Raw genomic sequence first — 18253 nt, 5'->3', positions numbered from 1 at the left:
AGCCACCTTTCAGCCAAATTTCAGACTTCTGTTTCTCAATGGAATACAATTACTGGTTTTCGCGAAACTGACTACTTTTTTTAACAATGTGTAATTTTGTTTTATAGTTGTAGAAGCATAAAAGGAATAATGACCAAGGTTAGGGTCTGACGGAGAGGGCAAGCTGCAGTCTGCGGCTGTTTGCTCATGACGCTGTACTGTACGGAACAGTGTCGTCGTTTAATGACTATAAGAAGAAAAAAGTTGACTTAGACAAAATTTCTAGTTGACGTGATGAATGGCAGCTTGCTCTAAATGTAGAAAAATGTAAGTTAATTCAGATAAGCAGGAAAAAGAGTGCCATATTGTTTGAATATAGGACTGGTAGTGCACTGCTTGATATAGTCAAGTGGATTAAATATCTAGGCGTAACGTTGCAAAGTGATTTGAAATGGAACAAGTACGTAAGGGCGTCAGTAGGGTCGGCGAATGTTCAGTTTCACTTTATTGAGGGAATTTTAGGAAAGTGTAGCTCATCTATAAAGTTGACCTAACATACAACACCCATACGAATGATTACTGAGTACTGCTCGAGTGTTTTGGATTACCACCAGGTTGGATGAAATGAAGACATCCCAGCAATTCAGAGGCAAGCCGCTAGATTCGTTACCGGTAGGTTCGATCAGCAGACGAGTGTGGTCAAATGGGAATCCCTTCCGGGAAGACGATGTTCTTTTCGTGAAACGCTGGTGAGAAAATTTAGATAACCGGCATTTGAAGCTCACTGCAGAAAGATTCTAGTGCCGCCAACGTTTGGAGGCTATTCAGATAGTAAGGTCCGCGAAATGGGAATCACAGCGAAAATTCGATGAAGCTTTGCACAAATATGTTGTGTCCCTAGTGTCTCTAGCATACCCGTCGATCGCGTCACCTCGCTCTTTCCAGTTCTGAGGGCACAGTATACACGTAAAAATTCCTAGAAAATAGTGTCTCCTTCCAAGTATGAGGGCCTGGTGAGGGATTTCGCCTGACGTTGTACAGCCCACATAACATAACTGTCATGCGTTTCCTTCTTCATGACAGTTATCGGCCGCAATCTGCAGGGGCAAATCGGCCGCACCCTGCAGGGGCAATGAAGATGCTCCTGCAGTGTTTTTGATGGGAAGTCTTTGATCATCCACAATACACCCCGTAATTGGCTCCTTCAGAGTTTCATCTCTGCTCACATGAACCAATGGCTATGAAAACAACATTTTGCTACAGGCAACTAGCTGCAGACCAGCGTAGAGAATTGTCCGCAGCTCGTGGTAGTGCGGTAGCGTTCTCGCTTTCCGCTCCCGGGTTCCCGGGTTCGATTCCCGGCGGGGTCAGGGATTTTCTCTGCCTCGTGATGACTGGGTGTTGTGTGATGTCCTTAGCTTAGTTAGGTTTAAGTAGTTCTAAGTTCTAGGGGACTGATGACCATAGATGTTAAGTCCCATAGTGCTCAGAGCCATTTGAACCATTTGAACGTAGAGATTTGGCGAAAACACAGTCGGCTGCCGCCTATGACAAGTGTCTTGGAAAGTTGGACAACTCTACGACAAATGTCGAAGTCGGAGCTGCAGCTATGTAGAGTAGTAGTTGGAAGGTGTAGCTAACTGGTGCTAGTAAAAGATTTTTGATTTTCACTGTGGTTTCCATTTCGCGACCGATCTCTCCACACTTAATCTAAGAACTACTAAGATAACGGAAATTACGGTTCATACGGACACGTATAGACAGTCGTTTTTCCATCACCCTGTTTGTAACTGGAAGAGGGAAGAAAATGACTAGGAGTGGTACAAGATACCTTCCGCTTTGCATCATACGGTGGCCCGTGTGGTACGTACACAGATGTAGGTGCTGATCATCACTTGGATTTATGTATCCACTGATCACTTTGAGAAAAACAATGAATACAATTACTAAATAACAGTAAGGTGTATGGATCCAAGACAACATAGGTTTTTTTTCCGGATCACGGTGTCTTAAATGCAAATAATGTTTGGTATTATCAATTACTTAAGTCAGGAATTGACCACAGTCACTGGGGGGGGGGGGGGGGGGGGAGGGGGGTGGCAGCAACCAGGAGTTATTTAATGAGACAGATGAGAAGTCTGCCGCTGTTGGACGGAAGGCTACTGATCCTATTTAACATCCTCCGTAAAGTACATACCGAGAGGGTTTCTGCGTATTTTATCGTTGCAGAAATAGCAAGAACCGAACACATTGCGCCGCGCGGGATTAGCCGAGCAGTCTCAGGCGCTGCAGTCATGGACTGTGCGGCTTGTCCCGGCTGAGGTTCGAGTCTTCCCTCGGGCATGGGTGTGTGTGTTTGTCCTTAGGATAATTTAGGTTAAGTAGTGTGTAAGCTTAGGGACTGATGACCTTAGCAGTTAAGTTCCATAAGATTTCACACACATTTGAACATTTTTGAACCGAACACGTTGCTCTAACCTTATCTCCTGCCATTGTAAGTGAAACATCAGAAACGTCGTACGAAATATGCAGAACAGGTATTTCTATCACCATACTGCGACTGTTAATTCACTACCGTAATTTATTTTATGGAACCGTTTTTCACCGGGTCCTCAACTGTCTCAGACTTTTCTCTGAAAGTTCATTTCCATCTGTACACATCTCTTTCTCTGTGTCTTATTCAGTTCCGGTGTCTCTCTACCATACGTGAACAGTTTCAAGAAAATTTTATGGATTATGTCTTGAGTTTTGTTGTTGTAGTGTTATTTCAGACGATTGAAATCGTCTGTAGTCTTCTACTTTGATACTGATGTGAGATGCGCTTATATTATTCTGGAGTACTTGAAAGCGTCACGTCTTTGATTTTTGTCAGTTGAACGTACTTTTCTTTACTGAATGGTGTTAGGTTTTTCATATTAATCTAGAATCCTCGATCTTCGTATGCTTTCTCTAATTTTCGCAGCATGTAGCTTAGGTAATCCATACCCCGATCTGTAGTAATCGGATCGCCTGCGCTGAAAATGATGCATAAAATTGTATCTTCATCAAGTATTCCTGTTACATAATATTTAAACTCTCAATTTTCATCAAGTGTATCGTTTTCATAGTATTCTTTTTATTTGTTAGACACCATACGAAAGTTTTCTCACAGTTCTTTTTAGACTGAGAATGGCTGGGGAAGTAAGTTCCTTAATTTGATCCTTCTAGTAAAGGTACATAAAATTATTGTATAGCCGTTTGAGTCATCTGTACTTAGCATGGTACACCATAGTATACTGTGCTGTACTTTGCTATAGGTCCTCAGGAACCCTCAACATCTTAAACTGCTTGTTTCTCCAAGATATTCAGAGCAGTAAGTATACCGTCTATGAACGATCGTCCCAGTCGAAATCCATTCTGCTGTTCCCTAGCCTGCACTGTTATTTCTGAATTCGTCCATAATAGATGAGGCAGGCTGCTGTCTGTTTGCTAGTTGTTACGGTATGGGAAAGTAAATACTTACCTTTCCTTAAAGTAACCAGTAAAATTTAAATTACAACTCTACGCCGTGCGGGATTAGCCGAGCGGTCTCAGGCGCTGCAGTCATGGACTGTGCGGCTGGTCCTGGCGGAGGTTCGAGTCCTCCCTCGGGCATGGGTGTGTGTTTGTCCTTAGGATTATTTAGGTTAAGCAGTGTGTAAGCTTAGGGAATGATGACCTTAGCAGTTAAGTCCCATAAGATTTCACACACATTTTTAAAATTCTACTGTCGGAACATGTTATAGGAAAAAACAAATTTCTGTTTTAAATTAGTCTCCAGCTGTTTACGATAATATGCCTTGTTGTATTTGCTGGAATGCGTATTTGTTGCAGTTAACTGCTTTTGTACTGGTAATTTCAGTGGATATGAAGTTCGATAATTTACATTTCGCCGAATTGTATTTGAAATATTAACCTCTTTTCATAATGGTCACTCCTTTAGTAGGGGCACCAGACGCTATGTCATTACAGTAAGACTAATGATGTCTAGCCTGCTAGGTGTGGGTAAGCTCAGCTGTTACTTGTGTTTGGGTAATTCAAAACAAAACAAAAACTGACTTAGGAGATAAAGGGCAGAGGTTTAATTAACAGTAAGTATCCCTTTTTAAAGATGATGTTGCCTCCTAAGGCTATTATTTTGGATTCGCTGACTTTGCAATAACTTCACAAATATTTTTCATTATACTATCTAAATTCTCAAACCGCTAAGGAACTTTCTTGTAAGATGTTTCAGGTAACATCCTGTGACATAAAGCTTCTGTCAGAGATGACATTTATTGTGAGAAGTACTTTTTTTGGACGACTTGCTGTACATAGATGTCATTGTGAAATATTGTTTTCGTGAGATATTTATTATGACATGATTAGTCCTGCAGTTATATTATTACACTTATGTCTACACCTTAAGGACACTTCATGTCTTCATAAAAAAACTAGACACGCAAATAAAGTGTGTACTAAACAGTGCTCTGGCACCACTGTAACACGTGACACTACAACGGATACAAAGCATGGACCTACTGGAAAATTGCTCATGGATCTTGGGCGGCATTAATTGCGTATTGCGCCATTCAATCAGTTGCATATAAAACGTAAAAGCAGGATGTAATACTTTCGCGTAACAATTCGGGATGGATGTTCAAGCTCGTTATAACCCGTCCCCTATATTATGGGTGCTCTCTCGCGGTCAGCAATGCCCTGTATTGGCGTTATTTGGGCCTCAATCGCTTGGACTAGAGCATCCCATTCATATTAAACTGGGTTTAACTTCGGGAAGCAATCTGGCAATGCAAGATACGTGATGCCCTCAGGTTACAAATATTTGCCCACCACAACACCACAGTGCGATCTGCAGTTGTTAGCCTCCATTAGGTGGAATCCAGCACCCTACGCACCGCGAAAAAGGCTCACTCACCATTTAGGACATCATCCCAACTTAGTGTCTCATCGATTTTCAGCCATACAACCTTGTGAAAGAGTGCACTTAATGTACTCTTGAACATGAGAACCAACTTTATGTAGGCGCATACAATAAACGACACCTGTGTGGCAGTCTCTGTGTGTCATCGTATTGTACGATCTGAAGTAAACCAGTTGCTGGAGAAGTATAAGCTTATTTGAGCACTTAAAACCAGTATTGCTTTGGAGCATTACATCGAAAGCTTATCACGATAGGGTGAAGAGTTATGTTGAATGTTATCTGTTTTAACAGAACGTACAAATAGCAATTGACCCTGCTGCAGGTAACAAATGTCGTTATTAAAAAGATAAATTTCTTGAGTAACAGCTGAAGGAGAGAACGAGAAAAATTATAGGATTTTAACTATAGTTTCTGGGGCTGCATTGTTTGCTTTCATGATAGCTTCTTACTTTTCAATCAAAGCGCTTACTAGAGACAAAAATTCTATCTCTTTTCTTCGTTCATTTTAAGATAATTAAACTAATCTTAGGAGTGTATCTTCCACTCACTCAATACGGTATCATATGACTACCTTTTTCATTCCACTCATTTCATATCACGTTTGCTTCCCCGCTTTTATTGTTAAAGCAATCAAGCGTACCGTCTTTGTCTGAGTTCGACATATTCGATGCACAAAACTGATGCATGTAAAATTACCTTTGAACTGAGTGAAGGAGAAAGGGTTTTGTGTATGCTTGCACAAAACGCTTGATCCTCTATGTTTGTGAAGCTTGCGGTTAATTGTGAGCCACGTTTAGCCGCCCTCGAACACTTAAGACAAGCAGACTCGCTTTGAGGCCGACCACCGTTCAATACTTTCTCCGTCCTGGAATGTCCTCTTAGCCATACGTCATTCCATATTCGCCCCACCACCCACCTCTCACGTACTGTGACTGGCCTTTAATCTGCCAAATATCCGGTGACATTTAACGTCATACACCAGTGATTGCTCTGCCATCTTGCTTCCCAACGACTCTATTAATGGTTACTAAAGGCACACAAAGCACAGTCATGGCCACTATAGTCAGTACAAGTATCTGCCAACACAGACTGTTGTTGGAAGACTAAACTGTCTCTTACTGCCATTTCAATTAAGTCACGTGTTTCCGTGTTGCTTCATCACTGTTTAGTCCGCACAATGTCACAATGATACAATGTTTTCTTTTTCATAGATCTCGGAGATGCCTTAACTTATGGACATGAATGTTTCTCACTTCACTTACATTTTCAGTAGTATTTCTGTATTTATTGGCTGTTCTTAGCAAAAGAGAACTCCCCAACGATTGCCGATCCCAGCAAGGATGTCGGACAGCGACGTTTCCTACAACTCCTCTACCGTGGCAGTTTTAATTCACAAATGGGGTATGTAACGAAGATGAACCGAGGCCTGCTCGTCTGTTCTCCGCACGTAATGCCTGTCAGTGGCTGCATGTTAGTTCATGTACCCTGAGTCATGCAGTTGCTGAGATCTTGCTATGTGTCCATTTTTTACTCTTAATTTTGCATTAAATTGTTACTTTGTGTGTACTGTATATGTGTAATCTATGTTTGCATACAACTTTATTTTCACTAACGAAGTTTTCTCTCGAGTTTCAAACGGACAAGCCACCAGACTGCTATGTGTCCATTTTCGACTACTAATTTTGCACTGAATCGTTACTTTTTGTGTACAGTATATGTATAATCTGTGTTTCCGTATAATTTTATTCTTGCTGCGGTTTTTTTTCTCAAGTTTCAAACGGACAAGATACCAGATAAGTCGCGTAATAGGGTACTACCTCACTCTAGAATGCAGCATGGTGATTATGATAAGATCCACCCGGGTCACGATTTACTGTAGCTACCAGGGTAATTCATGGATTGAGGGCTGATCGTGTGACATCATGCGCCAGTTTGACGTGGCAAGTGTGACGCACGAGGAACTTTAATGATTCGCATGGTGATTTTGTCAGTCTGGAAGGCTTGGTCCGTGACGTAAACAACTCATTACCCTCAGAACACAGCCTCCGCGTTTCTTGTCGCCTATTTCTCTCTAAATGTCACTTCCGCTAATTACGTTAACACCACCGTCTACGATTACTTTCCTACTTTTAACCAGTGTGTATGTTACGTTTCTGTTCTCTTTATTTCTGTTTTTCAGGTTGCGCTACAAGCATTTCTAGTATTTCGATCAAGTGTTCCATATACGTTCCCTCGTATCTGTGTGTTGCAATGTCTGTTTGTTGTTCTATTGGTGTTATTGAGCTATAAACATTTTTATGTGCAACTTTTCATTTCTGATTTCTTTCTACTTATTTGTGTAACATTTACTTTCTGTCAAATGCAGCGGCAGATGGCTGATTTAGATTACCCATTCTTGTGCTATAGACAATTTTTATATAGACACTTTTTCTAATTTTCATTTGTTGTAGATTTTCAGCAAATTCCTTTGTAGTGCGGAAGGATATCAGCTATATTATACTTTATCCGATAGAGACAGCGACTGTTACTGACTTCAGCTCCGTTGAATGTGCATGATAAGAAACTGTAAACACTTTTATTGCAGCAATGAGAAAGAGTTCCAAATAAAAACAAAAGTTTGAAATAAAAGTTAAGCCGCAAGACCTACAAGGGGTGATCAGAAATATGCAGACACGAAAAGCACAACACATTTCGCTGCCTAGTACGGCGTAGGGAAACCGTATTTAAAACAGCTTCCAGTCGTCTCGAAATGGATATACACAGGTCCTGTACAGTTTTCGAGGGTACCTTATACCATCCTTCATGCAAAATAGTGGCAAGTTCAGATTGGGGTGATGGAGGTGGACAGCGATCACGCATCCTTCTCACCAAAGTATACCACTAAGACGAGTGGTGACTTTGGCGGCCAGGGGAAATGCAACAAGTCGTCCTTGTGTTCACAAAACATGTCCTGGACGATGCGAGCCGCGTGAAGAAGGGCGCTGTTGTCTTGGAACACAGTATCACCACTGGGGAACAGACATCACCCAAAATGGTCACATAATCCTTGGCAGTAATTCGACCTTGAGGAGTAACCATGGGGCCCGTGGAATACCTCGATATGGGTGCACAAATCATCACTCAACCCCCACCATGTTTGACTCCTGAATGTAAACTCGGGCAGAAATTGGAAACAGTGTGGAACAAGACTCATGGGACCAAATTACTTTATTTCCTTGCTACATAGTCTAGGTTTTATGGCTTCGGCACCATGTTTTCCTGTTAGGGGCAATTGCATCACTGATGAGTGGTTTTGGAATTCCAGCTCGCCCTACAAGTCCCAGCTTATGGAGCTCCCTTCGTGTCGTATTGGTGCTGACAGAGTTCGCGAATGCGAAATTCAGTTCCGCAGTAAATTTTGCAGCTGTCGTCCTCTTGTTTTTCGTCACAATCCTCTTCAGTGACCGATCACTGAACACAACTTTCGTCCGCGTTGTGTTTTAGTGGATGATGTTTACCGTTGTATGCAGTATACATCTTCGATACGTCGCCTCTTGAGGTACGAAACATTTCGGCTTCCTTGGTCAGAGATGCACCAACCACACGTGTACCCACGTTCGGATTCACTTATCTGTGACATAATGCACTCCCAACTACTCAGAACACTGTTTTGAGCACTTCTGACACTTGCAACGTATCAAGTATGTTGGAAGTTGCCGTTCGTGGTCGAATACAACAGCATAACCTGCAAGCGTGGGTAGCATCAGCATTTATGTTCAAGGATGCGTTGCTCGTGGAGTTTCCATATTTTTGTTCAACCCCTGTACGATTTTTAATAGATTACAACTTTTTAGTGTGCATTTTGTCGTCAAACAACACAAATTTTAACCCAGAAGCATGAAGCTATATTTATGTTAACTGCTTCTGATACGCCATCCATCCCTGAGAAGTTCTGTAGTATTGTAACATTATCTGCAAATCCTGTTCAGAACTTTGAAAACAAAGAATCAGTGACTACCATCTTGACTGAATTAGTCTGCAAATCGGACTCGAACAGTTCCGTCGGGGAAATACTGACCACTAATGACAGTCGATAACGATCCAGAACATAATTACTGAAGGGCATGAGGGTTTCTGACGGGTTGTATTGTACTGTAAAGTATGAGATGCGGTTCCTGAATATTATTCTAAAGCTACATTAATTCATTTGAAAACAAATTTACTTCCACCTGCAGTTTCAATATAAATAATGGGTGGTTTCAGCCTCCTATGACTACATTCAGATGTGTAGACAGAAAAATCTAATGCGGGTACCGAGAAAATTAAATGTGCTCTTTCGAGACGTCTTAAAATACTTGTTAGGAACTAAAAAGTAGCTCGTCGAAGTTGAAAAGAATCTCCACAGCCTTCAACACTGTAAGACTTGCGGGGAGGGAGGCCACTACGTTATTTTTGAACGTTACTCTTAGCACGATGGGGAAGGAAGCCATGTACGCATTTCTAAAACAATATTCACATAGCCTTGAAATAATCAGTTTTTATTACATTAATACAATTGTAAATATAGGACGTAGGATCATGAATCCAGGAGGAACAGGTTTTAAATATTTTATTAATGAATTAAAACCTACAACCGTAGAACATGTTGCTGTAAATGAAAAAGAATGCAACTCTATTTCCTATTGAAAGCAGATATGAATGTATTTTCCTGATAAGCTAAGAAAATTATTAAGTTAAACAACGTGTGTAAATGTAAATCTGTTTAATATCGCTGCCGAAAGAACAAAAAGAGTTCGATCATACCACATACTTGATCTATAACGAGCCTCTCTGTTGATATTTATCGAAGGTTTACCAGCTCTAAAGACCAAACGCGATATGCTCTCGTTGCTTCCTGCTAGGATGCATGGTTTGAAAGTGGCGCCTACAGTACTATCCTGCTTCCACCGAGGATAACTTAAGCCGACGTGTTTCCTGGCATCCGCCATTAGAAGTGACCTACAGCCGTCCTTCTATCAGTGGAAGCATTTGCCTGTTAGTATTTAACACATCTAGTTAAAAATGCTGGTTAGCTTTTTCAGGTTTTTGACTTAAAATTTTTATAAATTCACCAGACAAAATATGAGCCACCACTGAAGCTTTAGAGTGATGGAGGTGGTGTGGAACTGGTAACAGGCGGTCATATGACTCTACTGCAGATCTAAGTCATGACATTTAATGGTATTTATGTCCCAATCAGTAGCGTGGAATCAGCGGAGTAAAGCGAGTCGGTATGGAGACGCGACAGAATGTCAGCAAGGGTTATCGCGTTTGGACATGCACATGACTTTACACTGCATGAAGATCGTGTATCAATGAGGACTGTCTAAAACGAATAGTGTACCACTCTTAGTCACGTAACACGGCGTAAGAGCAGTGGTTGTAAGAAAGATGCAAACTGGCAGGACAGCATACAAGTGTCACTGACAGTCGGTTTTATACACGACAGAAAATGTAGTCGTTCGTGAATGCAGGTCTATCTCAACCAGTTTCCGAGGAAAGGTTGCGAAAGAAACTGCATGCAATGGACATTCGGAGTCCCGTACAAAAGTAACTGACTGGACGCGTCGGGAGTGCTCCTTCGAGGCGCAGTTTTGCTTCTTTTCAAGTAATGCAAGAAATCGAGTACACTGACAGTGCTATGAAGCGTTTAACACGCGTACGGAAATGGTGTAATTCAGTCCGAGGTCGTTTTGATATGTTTTAGGGATGTTTTGCGTGCCATGAATTAGCCCTACTGATTAAGCGGGATATTTATTTCAACAGTTTCGGTGATCAAGCGTTGCCCTTTCTTATCCATGTTTATGATGAGTACGCTGTGTACACTCCCGTCTTCCAAGACGATAACAGCCGCGATCACGGGGCTGCACGCAAACGTTCCTGGCTGGCAATCAGGCACACCTCGCGCACTCGACTAGTCCGCTCAATTACCTCATCTTAATCCTATAGAAAATTTCTCTAACCATACGTAATAGCGGATGAAACGTAGCAATCACCGTTCCCGACATTTGGCAGCTCTGTGAGATGTAATAATCAGTGAGTGATATCAGCTGTCTATCGCATACCTGAAGAAAGTGGTCGTCTCCCTCCCTCGGCGAACTGAAGGCATTGTCAAGGCTGAAAGCGGTATTACAGGGTATTAGTGTTACAGTTTTTTGGTCTGGTGTGCTTGCTTTCTTGTGTGCACCAAGAACCATTACGGTTTGAATTATTCATTTCACAACAGCACATTCAATGATTGTAGGTTTTACGCTACATTTACTCTATTTATAAAAATTTCAATATATGAACGACCTAGATGCGTGATTTTTCTTTTGCGCAACCTGCTTTCATATTTAGATTACAATAGTAATCGCTTTCCACGTCAAAGATGCGAAAATGTCTTTCCAGAAATGTCACATGATTTTCTTCCAAACTATGCAGCTTTCCGTCTGCGTAAGTAATTCCGTTGCCTATATCGTCACAGAGGTCACTGAAATAAAAAAATTTATATTCCCAACGTAGAGAGAAATAATTAGTTTTCATCACATTCGGTCGCTGACTCTCTCACACATATGTACATATACTGATATCTTTCGTTTATGTACAGGCAAAAGAAAATCTTCATGGTTGCATAAGTGTTAAGTTAGTAAATTTAAATGAACGTAAAATAATTTAATGTGCCAACAGGCTTCACTTCTAACGTTAAGGCGATGGTCTTTAGTGCTGGTACTGTGTTTTCTTGCAGAGGAGGAAGGTGGTATTGCGGGACCGTGTGAGGAGCATGAATTGGAATTCCTTGAAGTTCTCGAAGCGGCTGGCGACGATGACGATGTCCCGTACATCGATGCCACCAACGGGGCAGACTTCGACACCAATGCTTGCGCCATTAGAGAGGAATTATCCGTTGTCAAAAGCGGACCTCAGCAGGAGGAGGTGGACCGGGTGGAGACTGAGGCGATCACGCGGGACGATTCCGGAGATTTCCTGGAGCAGATGACGGAGGACACACCAGATGAAGACGTGCCGGAGACCTACTGCGACATCATACGACAGGTGCTGCCTGCTTTCCTCATTGCCGGCACGGGAATGGTGTGCGCAGGGCTCTACCTCGATCTAGTTCAGGTATGTACAAAGCATGTGATTTAAGCTTAGGCAAATCCCTCAAAACGCAACTCAGGTGATGAGTTGTCTTTCATTATTTAATAAATTAGATGAGTAACCGGTGTTGCCTGCGTGTGTATTCCAGTTCTGTTAGCCCATCTCCTCCTTCCCCCTCTCTCTGTCCGTCTTCCCTGCCCCACTCTATGTCCTTCTCATTCTCTCCCGTTACTCTGTCCACGTCTTACAGCCCCACTGTTTATCCATCTACTCCTGTCCCTTTGTCCATCTGCTAAGCCCCTCTTTCTCTGTCCATCTGCTCCTCCCCAGTTTCTATCCATCTGCTCCTCCTCCACTGTGCATTTGCTATTCCCGCCTTTGTATATTTCCTCCTCCTCTCTTTAAGTCCATCTCCCTCGGTTTTCTCTATCTCCTCCTACCCGCTATCTCCTCCTCTCCCAGCTTGGTCGGGGAATTTCACTTGCCTCGAGATGATTAGATGTTTGTGCTGTCCTCATTCATCATCATTCCGGAAAGTAGCGAGATTGGGCTGAGCAAAGGTTGGGAATTTGTATGGGTACTGAAAACAGCGCAGTTGAGCGCCCCACAAACCAAACATCATCATCATCATCATCATCATCATCCTCCTCTCTCTCTCTCTCTCTCCATTTCCTCACCCCTGTCTCTCTGCACAGCTCGTCCTCTTGCTCTCAATCCGTCTCCTCCTCACCTTCTCTCTGTCCATCCTCTCCTCTTTCCTTTCTCTGCCCCTTTCCCCTTCACCCTTTCTCTGTCAATATTCTCCCCCTCCCCCCTATCTGTGACTACCTCCCCCTTCCCCCTCTCTGTTTGTCCATCTCTTCCTCCCCCTGTTCTCTCTCCGTGTTATCGAACCCATTCCAGTATGAGGTTGCTGGTTCTTACCCGCCCCCCCCCCCCCCCCGCCTCCCTCCTCCACATTATTACTTTCCAGGTAGTAAGTAATATGTTTGGCAAGTTTGGTTGAAATCGATCCATGGGTGTAGTAAGACTTTTTATCTTTTGCATTGCCCAAAATAGCACATATCACATATATTTCACATATGTGTAACATGTAGCACACATATTTCACCTGTATCTCCAGCGAATTTCGCCATGCAGTTTCGTTTTCACGGAGCTCAATGTTAATGATGTTACACTCCTGAACTACATCTCGTACAATGACATAATTTCCTAGGTACATTCAGCGCAATATGTGGATACTGTCTGCTAAATTTTTTGCGAACATAGTAGTAAAGAAGTAGTGAATTTATACGTCATGTATGATGCGGCAGTTTTTCGCACATCTCAATAATCGTGGTCTTATCTCCTGAACTATGTGTCGTAAAATCAAATTAATTCGCAGCTGCATTCAGTGGTATACGTGAATTAAATGTGTCTGAATTAATAAATTAAAGCGTAATGGCTGATACGGCAGTTTTACTGCGTGAACAGCAAATATGTAGTAAACGATAAACTTTTTTTCCTTTCATAATTTCGTGGTGGATGTCAACGATAAAAAGTTTCGTAAAAGTTTGAAATTATATTTAGGTTTGTTCAAGTCACTAAATGCTCTCATACTCAAATGCTGAATGAATAAATTCTGGGTCCTCTACACTTCCTCTTCACCGTCATCCCCCGCCTTTGATACGCAGGTGATTCTTACCTCCATAGCGATTCTTTACAGACTTAAAGTGATATGTATACCAAGTTTGGTTGATGTCGGTCCAGTGGTTTTGGAGGAAATGAGGAACATACATACATACATTGAAAATTACGTTTTTATTGCCTGTATGGATTCGTATTCAATTGGGCATGTGTTTCAATGACTCAACGTTATACAATACGCCATAACACGTCCAGACTGTATTTTTTTTAAATACTAATAGAAAATGGAACTAAGGAAAAGTTAAATGAAAATTCCACTGAAAACAACAACAGCACCAATAGCAATAAATTTGTTTTAATTTACTGTATTTTATCGCAGTAATGAGCAAGCAAAAGTGAAGCTTCCGTCTCTCATTTTTCCACTAAAATAGAAATATAAGCCGAGGGACCCTTGTACAACTTTCTGCATAGCTTCAGTAAAAAGCTAAAGTTACGAAAAGCGTATACTCACTGCAGTCTACCTCTAGCTGCGTCTGTTTTCTTGGCTTACCCGTGTAACGATTATGTCTTTCATGTTGACATACTGTCTAGCGTAACTGTCAATATTTTGGAATTTAGGTCGACGGAATTGTTGTTAATACTATTTCTATCATTAGTGCTCTCCTTCCATATCCATGTTCCGTATCATACGGGAATACTTCAAGCCCTCTGAAACACCAATCCTTATCAAAAAATGGCTCTGAGCACTATGGGACTTAACATCTGAGGTCATCAGTCCCCTAGAACTTAGAACTACTGAAACCTAACTAACCTAAGGACATCACACACATCCATGCCCGAGGCAGGATTCGAACCTGCGACCGTAGCAGTCGCGCGGTTCCGGACTGAAGCGCTTAGAACCGCTCGGCCACCGCGGCCGGCACCAATCCTTATCCTAACCAAATCTCGTTAAGGGCACATACTAATATTTGATATTCAGTTGTGAATTTACTAAGGATTTCTTTACTGATTGCTACTAAGAGTGCATTTCATGAAGGGTTACTCTTTTTTACGCATTACTTAATACTTTCCCTCTTATTGGTAGTTCGGAGATAGAACTGTATTCATATATTTTATTTTAGGCCTTAACATTGTTTATCTGAATCTACTCACGATTATCAGATGTATTCGTTGCGTGGTCACAGTAACTGCGGTGCTCAAACTAACTGACAGTATTTGATGTACATGGTAATCATCAGTCCCATAATGCCGTGCGTTGTGGTGATATTGAGGTGGGTGTGGATTCCCATTCGCTGAACTGAAGACTGAAATAGTTTCGTGCAATTGTGAATGATACTGTTCTACGGGTCGCATTGGGACTGCTGTTACAGATCATACGTTTTGATGCGACCTGTAAAGTTTTCACTTGCTGACAGCTTCTGTCCCCCAAAAAGAACGCTCACTTTCACTTGTCGTGGCCACTTCCTCCCAGGTGCGCCTTCGCACCGTTGTTGTTGTTGTTGTTGCCGTCGTCGTAGTTGTCGTCGTCGTCGACTGCATCATCTCTGTGACCAGTGCGTGCCTAGAAACTAACCGAACTAAACACTGCGGTAACAAAATCGTAGCTTTGTGGTTGTCATCTGGATTTTGCCGGTGTTCCATGTTACAGATAACTGCGTTTGTCTATTTTGGCCTGTCAGTGTGTGTTAACTAAGCGAACGGTGTCAAATGTCTTGTATACACTGACTCGGGGGGCCAGATACGACAACGTTACAACATATCCTGTTCCCAGTAAGATTAATGCTTCCCGTTAAGTGACTTATTGCTTTTATTCCGTTAATCTCCTTCTGTCTAGTAAAATCCTATTTTTTTCCTTTGTGGGGCTCTGGCAGTAGAACCATATCTGTTAATTTAGTTTATTTCATTGCAGTCTTCAGAGCGAAGTGAGCTTACGTTTTGGTTGGTTATGGCTTCGGCTACTGCTGCTCCAGTGCCTTCCACAGTTTTAAAACTGAATCACTGAAGATGTATGTGACTCCACTTGCCACCTTACTCCATGCACATACTCGAATTGTGTCCTCCTTTTTGACTAGACATTGATTACACATAAAGAAAATAGCTTAGTCACCACTTCACGATTTTCTGTACTTAATTTTAATAAACATCATTACTCAGATTATGCAAATGTACTTCACATTACTTGCAAAATTTCTTCCTCAGGAAACATCGTCTCCACATTATGGATGATATATTGCCTTTTTCTCATAAATGCGAAATATAGGCCTCTAGTTTACGTATACTGAAAAGGAACTTAGCATCAATTATTTGACAGACAGTCCTGATGCAGCATAGACTTTAACTTGTAGACAGACAGCTGACACATCCTAAATTCTTTGCTAGTAGTCTTCACTTACACTACGAAGTGACTTTCCTAGTTACACTGGATGGCTGCCGGGCAAATCTTACTTGTTATTCACATCGCGAAGAGCATTCCGCCGTACTTCGTCATCTTCCGAGTGAATGCTGCAGAACTAAGTTGATTCACGCCGTCGCCATCAGCTAAATAAATGTTACCGCTGAAATAATTACCACCTTCCATGGTGAAGATGTTTAACGGAAATTTTATTTCCTACCAATAACTAGCTGCTGCGCTTGTTATGCAGTTCAAATCTGTGCTGCTACTGGCGGAAACTACAATTTGTGAGCGCGAACGTAAGCAGGTTAGGAACGCAGGAAGTAGAAGGGTGATTACTTTAAAAAGGAAACAGTCAATTTCCTGCCCCGTTCTACTCCAGTCCCAGCTTGTGCTCTGTATCTCATAACATCGACGTCGGCGGGATGTTATACCGTTCCATGTGGTATAATGGTACATTGTTTCCCTCGAATAAGGTACTGTAGAACCCTGTATAAAATGCATTCTAACATGGACATAAAGCGCTTCTGGATTGTCTCTTTCTAGAGGTGATAAGTGTCTCCTGAAACTTTTACCGTACCGTTATGTTACAATGTAAATTACACAACGATCTTAACTACCACAGCTGTCATGAATTTCACGTCGTTCGTCAATATTCACGCATTCTTCAGCTTATAGAAGAGAGCCGTAAGAAGCAGATTTGTTTTTCAGCAAAGGAATGTGTAAGATGGTGACGAAGAGTGGAAGAGGAAATGTCATTTTCCGAAATTTCAGCTCCGGCTTTACGCTGAGGTGACAAAAGAAAATGGTAATTGGAGCTAGACGCATTGGGCATTCCATTTCGGAAATGGTTGGTGAATTCAATATTGCCGTGCGGTTCTAGGCGCTTCAGTCCGGAACCGCGGGACTGCTACGGTCGCAGGTTCGAATCCTGCCTCGGGCATGGAAGTGTGTGATGTCCTTAGGTTAGTTAGGTTTAAGTAGTTCTAAGTTCTAGGGGACTAATGACCTAAGATGTTAAGTCCCATAGCGCTCAGAGCCATTTGAACCATTTAGCCAATTCAATATTCTGGGATACAAAGTGTCAAGAGTGTGCCGTGAATACCAAACTTTATGCGTTACCTCTCACCACATGTAACGTAGTGACCGACCTAAACTGTGAAAACGAACGTTAAGCTCATGAGACACGCGTAATATTGGTAGAGAAGATCAGGAACGATCCTGACTAAACAATTAAAATCGGTTCCAGGATTGTGTAGCTCTATTGGAAACTTGGTTTGAAGTACACTTTTTTTTCATGCTTATTAGAAGAATTGGCAATGGATGCAACTTTTGACCGAATTGAGCGATTTCAAGCTGCGCTCAAATTTCTAAAGGCTGAATTAGCAAAAGAAAAGGTGTTAGGGAATCCTGACCTCAACCAACAACTCTCTCTGTGTAATGAAAGCGGAAGGTAGGGTTTCTGGGGTGAACTTTTTCAGCTCGTTATGGAGGGAGATGAAGTACGCGTCAGCACACCGCTTCCGTAATTCGGGGGTATGCGTCGGACTCGATTCGTATCCTCCCGGTGGACTTCCTCAGAGGGCTGGTATGCCGGCCGGGCTGGATGAGGGTGTTAGGCGATTTCCCACATCAGTCAAGATGAATACCGGGCTGGTACCCACGTCCCGCCTCAGTTGCGCGAGAGGTAAACATTTCGAAAACATTCTCGCCCTGTGACAGGAGACAATGCTAGACGCAGACAGATGAGGTACACAAATTCCGTCCCGCGGACGAGAGGAAAGTGGAGGAGGCCACACTACATCACTAACATCGCCAAATCGAAATAAACATGTCGACCACGTGAAAAGACGCGTTAAGGCCAGAAAAAGAAAAAAGAAGCAGAAAAGTAACAGAGAACCTGAATTTCACAAAAAAGTATTAAATATAAATTCCAGTTTATACCGTTAACACATGACTTGTCTAGTTTCAGTTATTCATGATTCCGTTCATCAAAAAACTGGACTGTACTCACATGATTGACACTGATCATTTGCCTGTTAAATCTCCAAAAGCTGGTAGAAAGAAATCCTTATCCACCAGTTGTGGGTCCTGTGCGCTATGGCCAAGGTATCGAGGCAGCTGACACACGTCCTGCTGTTATCCTGGCGTATTCTGTGCAACACGATCACTGGCGGTTTTCAAATGCTTGTGATCTTCAGGCCATCACTTAACTAACG

General features: G+C 42.2%; 1 protein-coding gene across 1 annotated transcript in view; it reads left to right on the top strand.

Moving 5' to 3' along the window:
* LOC124722427 (solute carrier family 41 member 1-like) overlaps positions 1 to 18253 on the top strand; it is a 339469-nt gene that overhangs the window by 132549 nt on the left and 188667 nt on the right. The window contains exon 2 of the mRNA XM_047247591.1: positions 11664 to 12040. Coding sequence (XP_047103547.1) covers positions 11912 to 12040 — 129 coding nt within the window. The 5' untranslated portion in view covers positions 11664 to 11911. The remainder of the gene's footprint in view (positions 1 to 11663; positions 12041 to 18253) is intronic.

Source organism: Schistocerca piceifrons, chromosome X (assembly GCF_021461385.2).
Source record: "Schistocerca piceifrons isolate TAMUIC-IGC-003096 chromosome X, iqSchPice1.1, whole genome shotgun sequence".
Classification (NCBI taxonomy): domain Eukaryota; kingdom Metazoa; phylum Arthropoda; class Insecta; order Orthoptera; family Acrididae; genus Schistocerca; species Schistocerca piceifrons.
The sequence above is the reverse complement of the archived record's forward strand: the minus strand, read 5'-3'. Positions and strand labels throughout refer to the sequence as shown.